The 17,645-nt window shown below is 36.5% G+C and overlaps 1 protein-coding gene across 9 annotated transcripts; it reads right to left on the bottom strand.

The window, feature by feature from the left end:
* Positions 1–11,958: 11,958 nt before the first annotated feature.
* Positions 11,959–16,367, bottom strand: LOC18594974 (Tetratricopeptide repeat (TPR)-like superfamily protein). Of its 9 annotated transcripts, none has more exons than XM_018124091.2 (3): positions 14,512–16,367; positions 13,591–13,725; positions 11,959–12,541 (listed from the first exon to the last, which is right to left on the bottom strand). In XM_018124091.2, exons 1-2 carry the CDS (start codon positions 16,285–16,287, stop codon positions 13,627–13,629), a joined length of 1,875 nt encoding a protein of 624 aa, XP_017979580.2. In that variant the 5' UTR covers positions 16,288–16,367; the 3' UTR covers positions 11,959–12,541; positions 13,591–13,626. The 9 variants fall into 9 exon arrangements, with proteins under 9 accessions (XP_017979580.2, XP_017979579.2, XP_088664001.1 ...); XM_018124090.2 differs by having other exon boundaries at positions 13,663–13,725; XM_088807875.1 differs by having other exon boundaries at positions 13,663–13,725; positions 14,051–16,366.
* Between the last annotated feature and the right edge of the window lie 1,278 nt (positions 16,368–17,645).

Raw genomic sequence — 17,645 nt, 5'->3', positions numbered from 1 at the left:
ACTCGCGGTGTTGAGTAAGGTCACCAAACAAAAAAATTGAGCACCGCTGCTCTCATCGAGCCCCACCTTATTTTTTTTAGTTGTAAATATTTTTTTTTCTTTCTTTTCTTCTTCTTCCCCCTACATTCTCCAACCTCCTCTTCCCTTCCATCTTATTCCTTCAAACTTTTCTACTTCTCTTTCATTACAAAACTTGTTTTTTGGATTATCAAAGTTGCATTAGCACTTATTTTCCTTTCCACACTCTCCATAATCTTTCAAGTTCTGACTTTGAGGATGATTTTGGTGGTGACAATGCGGAAGACTTATAGACTGCAATTTTAGAGTTAAGGGAGTATTCTTGTTCTTTTTTTTAATTTTCTTTTATCGCATTGAGGATAATGTTTGTTCCAAGTTTGGGGGAAGTATTTTGGAATTTGTTGGTTTACCTTTTTATGTTTAGTAAGATTTATTTTAAGATATGTCTTGCATGTTTATTTATGTTTTGCATGTTTTATTTGTGTTTAAAAAAAATTGAGATAATTGCACCTCATTCATGATTGTCCCAATCATAGGATGATATTTTAATTATCTTTTGATTCTTAGTTTTTGAGAAGCACATAGTTATGATTTAATTTTATGTGATATTCTTGTGTTAGCTTTATTTTAAAATATGACTTCCAATAATTTGAGCACTATACTCCTTTACTTAGAATTTTTATGTGATTTAGAGAAAGTTTATGTTGATGAAAAAGTATAATGAAGTCAAGAATTCTAGAATTTGTTTGATTCTCTCTCAAGGTGAAATCTTAGTTAACAGTTAGGATAGGAAGTGATTTAGGCCATGTGAGACCTTGACCTTTATAGACTTGTAGATAGAAGTAGATGCGACATTCTTGATCAGGGGTAATTTCGTTATTTTCTTAGTAAGCCCTTAAAAGTAAAATTTTAAACAATATTATGGCCTAAGTAGGCCTAAGGCATAAATGGATGATTAAATAAGGGTAAAATGATAAAGAAATTAAAAATGATGATGATTTTCACGGTAGGGGCAAAATGGTCATTTTTCACCTCGAAATCAAATTTTTAAGTTTTCATGAACCCAATCATTTCTAGACCATTATGGACCTTGTCCTAGTGTCAAAAGAGTAAAAAGATTGCATAAAGGATTAGAGGAGAACAAGTTAACTTGTGAGGGCATTTTGGTAATTTAAGTGAAGTGGATAAGCTTGGGCTATAAATATTTCTTTCTTTCAGTAGCTTCTTCTCCCATTTTCTAGCAGCTTCTTCTTCTTCTTCCTACTCCTCTTTCAAGTTGCTTCCAACCTCCATGGAAGCTTGATATGAACCTCCATAACCTCTCTCAAAATAGCTCCACTTTTCATGCTTTTAATGCACCCATTCATAAACCCTTGTGCTCTTTCACTCTCTCACTTTAAAACCCTTGAAAAATCCCACTTCCATACTTTCTCTCACTAGTTAGGTGTTTAGAGAGAGAAAGAGAGAACTCCCATAATAGCTTGGAAAATTTTTGGAAAGAATTTCAAGGTGAGTAGTAAATTGGAGTTGAGTTTAAAGTGTTGAGAATATCTAGTAATTAGATTTGTGAGAGTTTATTTGTTGGGATTGTTATTCATTTAAGTGTGATTAAAGTATTGCAAACAATAGCCATTTAATGGTAGTTGGGAACTAGTTAAGAATGACTAGTAGAACCCAATTTAGAAAATAGTTTTGGAATAGTATTAATGCCAAGTTGGGGTAATGGTGATGTTGTTGTGCATGATAGGTCCCAACGAAGTCCCACAGCCTCAATTGGACCATTAGGGGAGTTAGAGTCGACTAAAGGTTTAACAAGATACCGGTGAGTGAACTTGCATTTTAAAACTGTTTTAGGAATATGAATGTATTTATACAATGCCTTTGAATGACTTTATTCAATTTTTCTTAAAAATGGGTACCTTGGGAACAAGCTTTTGATTATTGTCTTTATATATGACACGTGGCTGTTATGGATTATTATTCTATGTCATTGTGTTGATATACATATATGTTGTGCATTGATGGCTGACATGGTGTGATATGATAACCGTGCGTGTGCACGATGTAGGGGGATGCACATGCCGGTGATGACGGTGGTGAGGATGTTGGATGATGAAAGTGCCCGTGTACACGATGTGGGGGGATGCACACGATGGCACTAATTGTGCACGATGTGGGGGGATGCACACGATGACTCCGACTATGTGCACGATGTGGGGGGATGCACATAAGCTAGATGAGATGATAGTGGTATTGGTATTTATCCATGTATGTATATGTATATATGTTTAGAGAATGAAAACTCATAAATATGGTTTATGATTGAAATGCATATGAATTTGGCATGTTGAACTTTGGAAATCTTTATGTGTTTCATGTTGATTTTGTTATTTCAGCAGGATGGCTTCTTCTTGAGGGGAATGGAAACTTTTTCTTGATGCTCTGATTCTTGCTGCAGCGAGATTAATTCTCGTTGTAGCAAGAAACTCTCGGGTTTGGAGGGGTAATGCTGACCGAAATCTTGCTGCAACGAGAAAGTTACTGTAGCTTCTCGCCTCGCTGCAGCGAGAAACTTTCTGTTTTATGGCATAAATTTTGCTGCAGTGAGATTCTTTCTCACTGCAATGAAAAACTTTATGTTTTGTTCCTTATTTTGTTCGGTTGCTGTCCTATTTTCCACTTCTTTGGTACCATAGTTGAGCATGGACTTCTAACATTAAGAAATTAATTAGTTAAGTTTGAAATGAGGAGGTTTGGTGAGAAACCCTCGGCCAGTTAAGAAACCTTCGTTCGGCTAATAACTTGAATCCTAACTTCGCTGCAGCGAGAATGCCTTTCCGCTATAGTGAAGACCCGTCATTTATTTGACTTGATTCGCATGAATGCTATTAAAGTTTTTACTCTCCAAATCCTTTGTTGAGCATGGACCTTTTTCATAAAGTGATTTACTCATGTGGGGTTTACATGAGGGGTTTTAATAAGAACTAAAACAAATTGCATTGTTTTGAAAAAAAAAATGAATGCATCATGATTTCGTAAACATTCTTTATTGTTTGCTTGTTCCCTTCTTGTTCATTCACTGGGTTTATACTCACCGTTTTCAACTTCATGTTTTCAGATCAAGAGACAATCGGTAGTTAAGTCGAGGTATCCTTGTAGATTCGTATCTTTGGTAGGTATCAATGGCATTCAATAGCTACACCTTCACTGTGGTCACTCCGCTGGAAACCTAGAGTCATTTTGTTGTAAATATGTACAAGTGATGTAAATTATTAAATTGCACGTTTATACAATATATGTACATTTTGATTGGTATGCCACTATGAGTTGGCAATACTTAGTATTATTTTGATTCAAAGATATGGAATGTAACTTAGTAACTTTTGATGGAATGGTGAACAGGTCATATAATTAGGCTTGCTTGGGCTTAGTGGATTACGCCCATTGGGCCCATGCACCTGTCATGGTCCGAAATTTGGGTCGTGACAAAAGGTCTCCTTACTCTTGCTCACACTCATGGCTAACAGCATTTTAGCCTCTTAGGAATGGCCACACCTAACCGACACCACACATTACATCCAAGGGTCTACGATGCAAATACAATTATCATGTCACACTAACAACACCTGAGTTTTGTATAGGAATATGATCCCCATGACCAAATCGCAGTCATCCATAGGAAGGGCTTCTATATTCTCTACCCCATACCACTCACTCAATTACACATCCACACCTTTGGCAATGCCTTTCAAACAGACTCTGGCCAATATACTCATTACACTATAGGTTATGAGAGAACTAGGCCATATCGAGCCACCTAGGCCAATCTGTCTGAGTGTCCTACACAAAATGCCTCAAGTAAAGCTCTTATAGTACATTCACCCACTCAGTCTACCCATCAGATTACAGATGGTTACTGGTGGAAAAGCATAACTTGGACACCAACAACCTACACAACTTTTTCAAGAACTTCTTCGTAAATCGATCATCTTTATCACTGATGATGGTCTGTGGCATGCCCCAATATTTAACCACATGTTTCATGAACAATCGCCCTACCTCCTCAGTTGGACACTTCCTAATAGTAGCTATGAATATGGTATACTTGGAGAACCTATCCACAACTATCATGGTGTGGCCGAATCCATTAACCTTAGGAAAACCCATTATGAAGTCCTTGTTGACACCGTCCCATGGCTTGTCTAACACTAGCAGCAAGTTGAGAAATCACTAGGCCTCTACTGTTCGACCTTGTTCTACTAGCACATTAACCAAGTTCGAATGTACCACTTAACATCCTTAGCCATCCTAGGCTAGTAGTACTTGGCACACATCAGTGCTATCATTCAATTCACTCCCATATGCCTTACCTAGAGGTTGTCATGGCACTCTTTCATTATCAACTTCTGCAATCACCCATGCTGTGGCACATAGAGTCTATGACCCTTAGCATATACCAAACCATCACTCACCCAATACTGCTTGGTCTTATTTGCCTTAGCATGCTTTAATATCAATTGGGTCGTAGGGTCATGCGTCAAACCCTCTTGTATGCTTGGTGGCAGCTTAACGCACACCTCACTAATTGCCACCAACTTTGCTTTGTGACTCAATGTATCAGCTACTAGATAAGGTATTGTTGATTTCTCACGCAAGTGCACATATCATGAATAAATAATATAGTGATAAAGTAGAGTGTCGATCCTGTAGGGAATTATTTTAATTCCTATTGTTAACTACTAAAATTATAACACCCTAATTTTATCCAAATAATTAAAAATTAAATTAAAAAGAAAAACAAACTAAAGACTAAAACTAATATAAATTAACCAACAAAATTATTTTACTAAATTTGATTGACTTTTAAACCTAAGATTATGATGTCTCTCAATACTTCATCTAATTATTGTCTCTATCTTTTAACTTAGCTTAATGGATTAAGTTGCTAACCTAGAGTCCTAAATTTTTTATATGTCTCTATCGAGTTTCTCATAAAAATATCTCTTTCAATTAATTTACTATATGTCTATGCAAATTAAATTATAGACAATTCATTAAGTTCAAGCTCTAATCCTAGCTACATATGGCTTACAGGTGTATGTCTACCCTATATGCAAAGCAAAACACCTAATCAACTAAGTATATTAGATCATATGCTATTTTATTCAAAGTTTACCTAAATCTCCTTCGTCAAGGTTTTACCTAGGTTTTCAATTTAATCTAATTGGTGATCAGGCAACTAGAAGCATTAAGAACTAAATAAAATAAACAACTTGAATCCATCAAACATAAGCAAAAGAGAGAAAAATAAATCAGACTACGTATTGAGTTCAATCATAATCTTAGATAAATAATTTAGTTCCCCGTCAAGTCACACATCATCATCGAATTAAGTTTAAACAGAAAAATCAAACTAACAAAATAAAAGAATAACAAAAAGATAAAACTCAAGAATTGCAATCTTGATCTTCCAAATCTTCTTGAATCCTTCAAATTTTTCTCAGCTTCAATGACTTTGTGGCTTGATTTTTAGCTATCAATCTGGTGTCTTCATTCTCCCTCTTCTAAAAGTCCTCCAAAAAATTGTTTTTATAGGGCTTTGAAGTTAGGACAAGTTAGGTGAAGAAAGAAGTCAATTCAAATTAGGATTTCCTCATCAGACTACGCAAGCCATGGCCTTGACCAATTAATTATCAAAAATCGTAATTGCTCTAGGACTATTGCAGTGCTTCAATTTCGACAAGATTTTTTACCATCTTTCAGGCCAAACTAGGCAAAGTCGTAAACATAAAAGTTGTAGATCTTTCTCTTATCTTTTCAATGGTTTAAGAATCATCTCATTTAAAGTTCTGTAGAGAGAGTTATAATCGAAATACTGAAACATGTGCAGTGAAAGTCTGTACCACGAAATTACCCTTTTTCTTCCATTAAAATTCTTTCTTTCTTAAACACACAAAAGCACTAATAAATCAATAACAACCTATCTTAATCACATTAACACCAAATTAAGCATAAAATTAACTAAGATTAGATTGACTTACCTAATTAACTAATTTAATATAATTTAAATAAAACCTATTAATTTCTATGCATTACTACAAAAACTAAGCTAAATTAATATCAAAATTAAGCCCAAATAACTCTATATCAAAAAGTTATCATTAGCCCTACCCGACTCATACTCCAACACCTAGCCTACTTTCAGCTAAGCTTTTTTTGGATCTAATAATAAGATGTGGCCACTTTGTCAGTCTAGACCACAAATTGAGCTCCTAATAAGTAATGTTGCCATATTCGTAGGTAGTGGACCACAGTTGACATCACCTTCTCCTGCACTGTATACTTCACTCAATGTTTTTTAGCTTTCGGCTCTCATAGGCAATTAGATGCCCAACTTGCATCAAAACTCCATCTATAGAAAAATCACTTGTATTTGTATCAACCTTATGCAATAGTGTATGATCCGACAATCTCAGCACAGGTTGCTTGCACATGGGCAGCTCCCACTCTTGGATAGCGCTAACCATAGATGAGTCCATTCGAATCTTCCCATCCCCCCTAAATCTGCCCTAAGAATAGCACCTCATGTAACCCAAAGCAGCACTTCTCTTTCTTGACATACAGCTCATGTTGCTTAAGAGCCTTAAAAACCAACCTCAAATGTTCAACATGCTCATAAAAAGAATGGTTATAGACAACACTATCATCAAGGTATACTACAATGAACTTGTTTAGAAATGGTTGTAGTACCTTATTTATGAACGTGTAGAAGGTTGCCATGGCATTGGTCAATCTAAACAACATCACTAAGAATTCATATGAGCCATATCTGATCACACAAGTAGTCTTGTCAATGTCCCCTTTTGCTATCCTGACTTGGTAGTACCCAAACCATAGGTCCAATTTAGAAAACCATCTAACATCCCCCAACTAATCAAACATATAGGCTATGAGTGGAATCAGGTATTGTTTTGACCGTCAACTTGTTCAAAGCCCTGTAATCTATTCATAGCTGTAAAAAGCCATCATGTTTCTTTTGAAACAAAATCGGAGCACCAAATGGAGACTTAGATGGCTTGATGAAATTGGCATCTATAAACTCCCCGAGCTGCTTCCTTAGCTTTGCCAACTCAAAGGGGGCCATCTGATAAGGTGCCTTTGCAAGCTACTAGGCCCTAAGCACTAGTTGAATGTGATGGTCTACCTCTCGTGCAAAAGGCAAGTGGATCGGCAACTTGGCAAGCATTACATCTCAAAATTACTCTAGTACCTCAAGCACTTCTATTAGAGCTTCAATCACAGCACCTAGAGTGTATTTCCAACTCAACACAATAGTAAAGGTGTGAGACCTCGACCTCTATAGGCTCGTAACTAGGCATAGATGCAATAACACGGGCTAGGGGTAGTTTCGTCATTTCCTTAGTAAACCCCTAAAAGTAAATTTTTAAACAATATTATGACCTAAGTAGGCCTAAGGCATAAATGAATGATGAAATACGGGTAAAATGGTGAAGGAAATAAAAATAATGATGATTCCCGAGGTAGGGGCAAAATGGTCATTTTTCATCTCGGGTCAAAATTTTAAGTTCTCGTAAACCTGAGTATTTTTAGACCCTTTGGACCTGGCCTCAGTGTCAAAAGAGTAAAAAGATTGCACAAAAGATTAGAGAAGAATAAGCTAACTTGCTAAGGGCATTTTCGTAATTTAAGTGAAGTTGGATAAGCTTGAGTTATAAATATCAGCTTCCAGCAGCTTCTTTTCACATTTCCAGCAGCTTCTTCTTCTTCTTCCTTCTTCCCTTTCACATTTCTTCATCCTCCATGGAAGCTTGATATGAAACCTCCATAACCTATCTTGAAATAGCTCAAATTTTCAAGCTTTTGTGCACTTTTGCATAAAATTCTTGTGCTCTTTCACTTTCTCACTTCAAAACCTTTGATAAGTCTTACTTCCATACACTCTCTCACTAGCTAGGCATTTAGAGAGAGAAAGAGGGAGCTTCAATAAGGGCTTGAAAGTTTTTGGAAAGAATTTCAAGTGTAAAGCTACCAAGGTGAGTAGTGAATTAGAATTTGATTTTTAGTGTTGAAAATGATTAGTGCTTAGACTTGTGAATGTTTAGTAGTTTAGGTTGCTCATTCGTTTTAGAGTGATTAGGATAGTGAAAGTAGATAGCCACTTAGATGGCAATTGGAAGCTACTTAAGAGATAGTTTTTAGAATTTATAAGTATTGAAATTGATTTAATTGTGATGTTAACGTGATGATAGGTTCCAATGAAGCCCCACCGTCCCATTTGAACTATTAGGGAAGTTAGAGTCGACTAAAGGTTCAACAAAATACCAGTGAGTGAACTTGCATTAAAAAGGTTTTGGGATGTGTATACAAGTATGTTTGATTAAATCCCTAAAGCGTTTTATTTGTTTTATCTTCAAAACACGTTCGGGAACAAGCCCTTGATAAATTGTCTCTATGTTGTGATATGTGGCTGTTATGGATTCATGTACTACTACATTATGTTGGTATATATATATAAATATATGTTGTGCATTGATAGCTGACATCGTGTGATGATCATAACCATGTGTGTGCACGATGTGGGGGGATGCACATGCCGATGATGACAGTGGTGAGGGAGATGGATAGTGATAGTGCCCATGTGTACGATGTGGGGGGATGCACACTATGGCACTAACTGTGCACGATGAGGGGGGATGCACACGATGTGGTATTGGTGTTTTCTATGTATATATGTATATATATATGCTTATGAAATAAAAAGCTCATGAATATGGTATATGATTGTAATGCATATGAAATTTTGGCATGTTGAACTTTGGAAATTTTTAAGTGTTTCATGTTGATTTTTGTTATTTCAATAGGCCTTTTTCTTGAGAGAATGGAAACTTTTCTTTGGTGCCCTGTTTCTCGCTGCAGCGAGAAACTCTCGAGTTTGAGGGGTCTAGCTAACTTGGTTCTTGTTGCAGCAAGAAACATTATGTTTTGGCCGCTTGAATTTCGCTGCAATGAGAAACTTTCTGTCCGGTATGCTATCTTGTTGGTTTTTGCCATATTTTTCCATTTCATTTACACCATAGTTGAGCATGGACTCCCAACATTTAGGGGATTATCTAATTAAGTTTGAAATGAGGAATTTTAGAGAAAAACCCTTGACCAGTTGAGAAACCCTCGTTCAGCTAATAACTTGAGCTCAAATTTCGCTGTAGCAAGAATACCTTTCCGCTACAGCGAGGACCCGTCGTTTCATTTTACTTGCTTGCATATCACTGAAGCTTTCATTCTTCAAATTCTTGTTATGTATGGATTCATCATTATCAAATGATTAACCATTTAAGGGTTTAACGAGGGGTTTTTTTTTAATAAGAATGAAACTAAATTGCATTGTTTTGAAAATAAATGCATCATGATTTCTTTAAACCTTCCTTCTCGTTGCTTGTTCCCTTCTTATGTTCAGTCATTGGGTTTATACTCACCGTTTTCAACTTCATGCTTCTGATCAGGAGGCAATCGATAATTAGGTTGAGGTGCCCTCGTAGATTTGTCTCCTTAGTAGGTATCTTGGCATTCAATAGTTATACGTCGCTCAGGTCTCTCTGCTGGAAGGCGAGTACTCTTTTGTTGTGTATAGACAAACCAATGTAAATTATTAAAATATATGTTTAGACAATATATGTACACTTTGATTGGTATGCCACTATGAGTCGGCAATGCTTAGTATTATTTTGATTCAAAGTTATGAAATGTGACTTAGCAACTTTCATGGAATGATGAACAGGTCATATTAATAGGCTTGCTTGGGCTTAGTGGACTACGTCCATTGGGCCCATGCGCCGGTCATGACCCGAATTTTGGGTCGTCACAAAAGGTTTCCTTACCCTTGCTCACACCCATGGCTAACAGCATTTTAGCCTCTTAGGAATGGCCACACCTAACCGGACACCACACACTACATCCAAGGGTCTATGATGAAAATACAATTATCATGTCACACTAACAACGCTTGAGTTTTGTATAGGAATATGATCCCCATGACCACATCACAGTCATCCATAGGAAGGGCTTCTATATTCTCTACCCCATACCACTCACTCAATTACACATCCACACCTTTGGCGATGCCTTTAGTTTGCACCTTCTTTGAGTATACTGTTTTGATCCAACCCCCAATAGTATCTGCCTTGATGCTTAGCCTTGCGGCAGCTTGCTAGAACACAAACAAGTCAAAAACACCTACGTCCACTAAAACCTCAACATGTTGGCCAACCACTACCATTTTTGCATACATGAGCCCCTTGACTTGGCCGTTAGACTTTCTCACTGCCCTCGATAGTATCAATCCCATCTTGACTATCTCAACCTACTATTGATCCTTTTTCGAGGCAATTGCCACTAATTTAATACGTTGAGATAGTTTTTAACTCAATGTGGACCATCACACAAGAAATAGTTCCTAGATTTGCTATCTTTATTCCAAGTAGACTTGTCCTTCCATTGATGTTGTGGCTTGCCATCGTCGCTACCTTTATCCTTAGATTACGTACCTTTGCTGCCCAACCCTTTCCTTTGTCCTTGGGCTTGGAAGGCAAAGATTTATCCTTGTCCAATCAAAAGTAATTTACTAGGCTCTCCACCATTACCATTGCTCGAGTGAGGTCCTACACACCCCTCTTCTGTAACTCTTGCTTGGCCCAAGGCTTCAAGCCATCCATGAAGGCAAAAAAGGCCTCATTTTTCACCAAAGTCACCCTTTTGCAGTGCTAGGTCACTGAAGTCTTGCACATACTCCCATATTTGCCCACGCTGCATTGGCTTACATAACCTACTTCGAGCCTCATCCTCAACATACTTCAAGTAAAACTACTAGCGTAGCTTATGTTGAAAACTAGCCCACGTGAGCATTGAGGATCCCTCAAGCTTCTCATCACACAATTTCCTCCACCAAAGTAGTGTTGTATCTCATAGATACATGGATGTCGCGATCATCCGTAACAATCCCCATAGCCTTAGAGTGCTACTCTAACCCTCAAAGAAAATTGTCTATTTCTTTGGCATCCCTCTTATCGTGGAACTCCTTTAGCTTCGATCCCTTAAACCTCACCTTAAGTTTTGCGATAGCCCCGTGGCCACCTCTAGCTTATGCAAAATGGCCTTTTGTCTTTAGTTCCTCCAACTCATGCCTCAAGATATTTTTGACACTCCCAAACTGAGTGCTTTCTCGGTCACAACCTCAAAGGTTTCCTTCACCAGACCTCTTCTTCGAGCTCTTCATCTCGTGAGCTGAGCTCTTCCATCTGCTCCTCATGCACATCAAGTCGATCTCACATTTCCTCAATTGTCACTTCAACCCTAAACAACCTACCATCAAAAACAGACATAGGGTCTCAAGAGCTTGATTTGGCCCTCTTACTGGCACCATGAGTTTCCCTTACCTTAAACGTGGGTTTTACTTGGTTTGACCCACTAATAGCCATTATTTACCTCAAATCACCTCTTACTCGACTTGCATGCTGTCAAGCTTGCAACTGATTGCAACTGAACCCAACGAAACCCATTGACTCATAGTTGATCGCAACTACTTTGATACCAATTATCGCATGGTGGTTCTTCAGACCATTCCTCGTGCGACCTTAGATTTACCTTTTTCTTAGTCTTTAAATCTATGTCAACCTAAATATGCCTACCAACATTATCAAGGCCACGTGGGTTGGCACTTCGATGGCATGTCAAGCTCCCTCTAGTGCCCTAAATTGTTGACCATGACAATAAGACACTATTTTAGATATTTTGGACCCTTAAACCGTTTTAGGTTGGATACGTAAGGTATGGGTTATGTAAAGCACCTATGGATATTTAAACCCCGCTATAACACTTTGTACAATATAGAGGAGCATAGATAGTTACTCATTAGCTTAGGCAAGCTTTATACAACAAAAATTACTTAATACAAAAATCTTTTGTCTCACTATTCTTTCTTTCTCTTGTGTGGTTGTGTGGCTAAGGCTTTTAGCCCTTGTTTACTAGGTTATTCTTGAGGGCTTTTGCTGTGTGCTAAGTTAGGCTAGGTTGCTTGGGTTTGTAGCAAAGGGATTTTCTAGAGCTCAAGATCGTTCAATTGCTTGGCTAAAGACCAACACGTGACAGTTGCATCTCCCACTAGTAAGGCACTAGACTTGAGCCATGTCTTTGCTAGCACAAAAGAGGCAAAGTCAATCAAGCCATATCTAGCATCATTTTAGGTCAAGGCCTAGATCAATCCTCCCTAATATTTTTCTCTCTTTTTCCCTTTTTCTTTTTCTTCTTCCATTACCATGGATCAACGTTGAAATAGATTGACCTTGGTCTTTTCTTGTCTTTCTCCTCGCTCTGTTTCCTTTCAATCTCCCTTCTCTAATTGGTTTTCCAATATGACCTTACCTTGTCGTTTACATCCTCTTCTTCCCCTTCTACTCCCCATTCTTCCATGGTTGCCTCCAACTTCCTTTCTTTCCTAGTCCTCAAAATTCTACAAAAAAATGTAAAATCAAATGAAAATATAAAAATTAAAAAAATACCTTTAAAACTAAAATATTAGAAAAAAAAAAAAACAAAGTGGCCATGTTAAGATTTTTGTTTCATGAAGTTATAAATTGCCCAAAAATCTTAATATTTATATATAGATGTATGACACTCAACGTTCATACTTTGTCCATTCTCTATGACACTTTAAACTTGTAAAAGGTATATGACAATTAAGTAAATGTATTAAACAGAAGACTTCTTCAAAATTTTATGAAATTTCATTCAAGATTATGGATTAACATGTTTGAAACCTATATGCATCGAGCATGAATTGCACAAAATTTTGTGAAAATAACCAATTCCCAACAAGGTAAAAAATTAAAGTGCAGCGGATAACACTTATATATTTCAAAATAATTCATCTTTTTTTCTGTTGGCTAGAATATAATAATTGAAATTAATAAATGCTATATTTGAGAATATAAATTTGATTTGTTAAATAAATTTAAAGGATGAAAGCAAACATCATGTCAAAACTAATTAAAAGTCAATACAATATGTATTTAGGTGAATTCGAAATTCCCTACTTCATTTTAAAAGAATGTTTGCTTTTATTCCTACAACAATGAAATGACATTCCATGGAGGAATTGAAGGTGAAAAATAGCAGTCCAGAATGAACCATGATGATATGAAATCAAGTTTTGTTGGAGTGGGTCAAACCATCAAACCGTTACTAGTGCCAAGGAACCATAAATGCAACATCACGAAAACCAGGTTTAAGGCCACAAAAGAGAAAGTACAAGATGTAACATTTTGCATAAATGATAAAAAATGGAACGATTCCTCCAGGACATCTTTCTCAAGACATTCTTTAACTGTTACATTAATGCTGTGCCGCCTGCAAGTTGCATTATATGGGAGCACAGAAGTAACATATCAGCTATGAAGAACAAAGAAATTAAAAATTAATTAAGGTTTACCAAGTAGTAATTCAAGAAACAGATGATTCAGCATACATGCATAAATTACTTATTTTGGAACAAAATATTACCAAAAGGAGACAGGAGATAGAGAAATGATCAAGGCATTAGAGTAGAGGCTTGCTGGGTGTGATAGAGTTTACCAGTACACCACCAAACAATTCTTTCCCAATATGCATGTCACATCTATTAATGCCTCCTATAACCTGCCAAAGATATGGAAACGCATCTCAGGAAAATTGTGTATCCCAGAAATTGTTTATTAACAAATGGGAATCTACGAAATGATATCAACATAGTTGCCAACAATCTGTTCTTAAAGAAACAAAACAGCACAGTTATGCATGCAAAACAATTAAACAAACTACAGAACACCCCAACAGCTTGATTAACCAATATTCATATTATCATAGACAATTGCTGGTCAACTGCAAAAGCAAAAGAAACCAATTGACAAGACAGCACAGAACTTAAAGAGAATGATATAAATGATACCACAATAAAACAACAATGAAAAAGATGATCTCTTACATTCTCAAGGAGACTAGAATACCATACGCTGACACAAACATGATTTCAACTTCAACAATTTTCAAGGGTCTCTCCCCAACTTCTGTACATGTAGTTATTTCCTTCAATCTAGATTTGATGGTGTTTATTAATTCCCTCTAAATACAGTGAGAACGTTCCTTCTTTTCACAGCAGAGTTAGACCTTCCTCCCACTTTTCGTAGACTTTGAATAATGGCTCATAAGAATCTCTCTCTATAAACTGATTTCTTCTATAAATGTTAAAAGCATAGATATTCAAATCAATTCCATTTCAGAAATATCCCCCAAATACAGGGGATATCCATCATCTTTTAATTGCAAAGCTAAATCATCCAACAGTGTATATATAAGCACACCTTCAGGGTGACTTCTATCTTCAACAGTAAATCTATGTGTTTTTCCATTAACTTGAACAAGGCTTTGCCCAGGAGACTTGCTTACATTATTTCGTTTCATCAACAATCTTATCATTGCAACTTCATCCCACCTTCCAGTTGATGCATATATGTTTGCCATCTCCACATACGGAGCAGCCACTTGAGGCTCCATCTCAAATAGGTGATTTGCTACATACTTACCAATCTCTACGTTGTGGTGAACCTTGCAAGCACTAAGCAATGCACTCCATATTCCAGCATCTGGTTTAACTGGTATATTTAAAACAAACTTCAAAGCTTCTATTAGCTTACCTTTACGTCCAAGAAGATCTGCCATACATGAATAATGATCCAATCCAGGATTAATACCATATACTGCGGTCATCATATTGAACACTTCCCATCCTTTATCAAGAAAGCCTGCATGAGTGCAAGCTTGAAGGACAGCAAGGAATGTTATGTGGTTTGGTTTGAAGCCCAAACCCCTCATCCGGTGGAAAAGGTCCAAAGCTTCTCCAAATTCTCCATTCACAGTGCAACCTAAGATCATGGTAGTCCAAGAAACAATAGTCCTCTCAGGCATGGCATGAAAGACCTCTTGAGCCTCACATATACTACCACATTTTGAATACATATCTATAAGAGCATTACAGATCATTACATCTTCTTTAAACCCTCTAGATTTGGCATAACTGTCAATCCATTTTCCAAGCTCAAGGGATCCTGTCTGGCCACAGCCTGAAATCAAAGAAAGTACAGTAACCAAATCAGGTGTCTCACCAGCTTTTTCCATAGAATGAAACAAGGTCATTGCCTCATCCATATCCCCTTTCTCAGCATACCCACTAATCATAACAGTCCATGAAACACATGTCCTATCAGACATGCAATCAAATAAAAATCTTGCAGAATTAATATCTCCACACTTGGAATACATGGATATAAGAGTATTGATTACAGCTAAGTTCAAATCACAACCCAATTGCATTCCATGAGAATGAATTAGCTTTCCTTGAAATAGTGCTTCAGGCTGCACACACGATGAAATCAGGCTGACAATAGAGCTCGCATCAGGCCTAATTCCATCAACCAGCATCTGCTGGTATAAATCAAAGGCAGCAAGAAAATTTTCAAAGATTGCATATCCAGCAATCATGGAATTCCAAGAAATGACAGTCCTCACAGCAACATCAATCTCATCAAAAACCTTCTCCGCTGATGCCAAGTCACCACATTTGGCATATACCGCAATCCAAGTGTTAGCTACTGTAACGTTAGGAGCTACCCCAATTCGAATCCCAAAGGAATGAAGTCCCTCCACTAATTCCAAACTCTTTGCAACTGAAACTCCCTGACTAAGCCCCACAACAGTGACTGAATCAGGATGAATCCCAGCAAACCTCATCTCACCAAAGAGACTAAACACTTTATCAAGAAAACCCAACCGAGCAAAACCGATAAGCATTGCATTCCAAGCAGCCACATCTCTTTGAGGCATTCTTTCAAATACTTTGTATGCATAATCCACGTGATCACATTTAACGTACACATTAACCATTGCGGTTTGTATGAAAATGTCGTTTCCAAATGGGGATTTTACGATTTGGGTGTGGATGCTCTGAGAATATGTGATATTGGAAAGCTTGGCACAGGCTTTTGCAATGAATGGAAAGGTTAATTTGTTTGGTTCCAATCCATTTTGCTTCATTCGGCGAAAGAGATGAAGGGCTTTTTCGGTACTGTTTTGGTTTACAGCATCCTTTATTCGTGAGTTCCATAGTTTAATGGTTAAAAATTTTGAAAAACCGTTGAGACTTTGAGTAACAGTATGTCCCGACATAACAGTTTCCCACTGTTTTTCTGGAAATGAAACAAAATCGTTACGTGCTATGCTATGGTATTTATCTCATACAGAGGCAATCAACTTTTGATTGAATTACACTTAAACCCCATCTAGTTTTAAGTTTTTCATTTGACATTCTTTATTATCTTTATTGAGAAGTGAGTTTACTTTTTCAAATAAATATTTTACTATGATCGAAGAAGCTTATCTTACAAATTCTCCTTCGTGTATACAATGATCTCTTCGCTCTTGTTATTATGGAGAGATTACTATAAGGAATTACAAGACAACTACTACAATGAATTACAGAACACCTATAATTCTTTTGATGGTACCTTAAGAATAAAGAGAAAAAAAAGATAAAAGAGTTTTTTATTTTTTTTTACTTACACAACAACTCACGTTCACTTTTTATTGTGTGTAAAAATCAATACGTCTATTTACTATTTATAGATATATTAGGGATATAGATATAAGATATTATTTTAAATTTCAATGTAATTAATTTTTATGTAAATTTAAATATAATGGATAGATCATTCTTATTTAAATTTAAATTTATATCTGATCTCAAATATTTTTTAATTATTCAATTAAAAAATATCAAAATAATATCTAATATTAATAAATTGAATATTTGTCAATTATTCATAAATAATTAATGAAGTTGCATGCCATGTGAACGTACCACATTTAAATGCAACATCTCCCACTCGTACACATTGGCATCAACTTATACCATTCTCAATTTAACTCATTCTCCATTCATTGTCATACAGGGAAAATGGAATGTGCGACCGACGAGAAAATAAAGGTACTAATGAGCAATGAGACATTACGTTACCATCTTACTAACATAACAACGCTCGAGTTCTCATCATAGTTTAAATCATTTTAATCACACAAGATTTTACATTTCTAATCCCTCTTACATGTAAGAGTTATGCAGAATCTCTTTATGTGTCTAAACGCATGATTATATCTAACAACTAATATTTTATAACCGTTCAGGCATTGAGTTATAGACCAAGTATATGAGATGTATAATGACTCTTCCTTGGATACTCATGTCAATCCATTAAGATCTGACTACTTTCCTAGTCATGTTTTGCTAGATCATATCATTTTTTACCCTTGGAAATCATGCTAAAGTAGCAACACCAAATTTTAACGTCATATCATAGATCCAAGTCTCAAAGGGTACATAAGTCTTTAGGGCTCACACAGTGATGAAGCAGGGATCTATTCAATCACTTCCTTCCATCGATCGACTAATAGCACATACAATATGAAATGTACGTTATGGTGGATTTTCCACTCAGGGTTTGTCACGTCAAAACCACCAAACGGATCTC

The sequence above is a fragment of the Theobroma cacao genome, chromosome 7, assembly GCF_053813885.1.
Source record: "Theobroma cacao isolate CCN51 chromosome 7, ASM5381388v1, whole genome shotgun sequence".
Taxonomy (NCBI): domain Eukaryota; kingdom Viridiplantae; phylum Streptophyta; class Magnoliopsida; order Malvales; family Malvaceae; genus Theobroma; species Theobroma cacao.
This window is presented reverse-complemented; position numbering and strand designations above follow the sequence as displayed.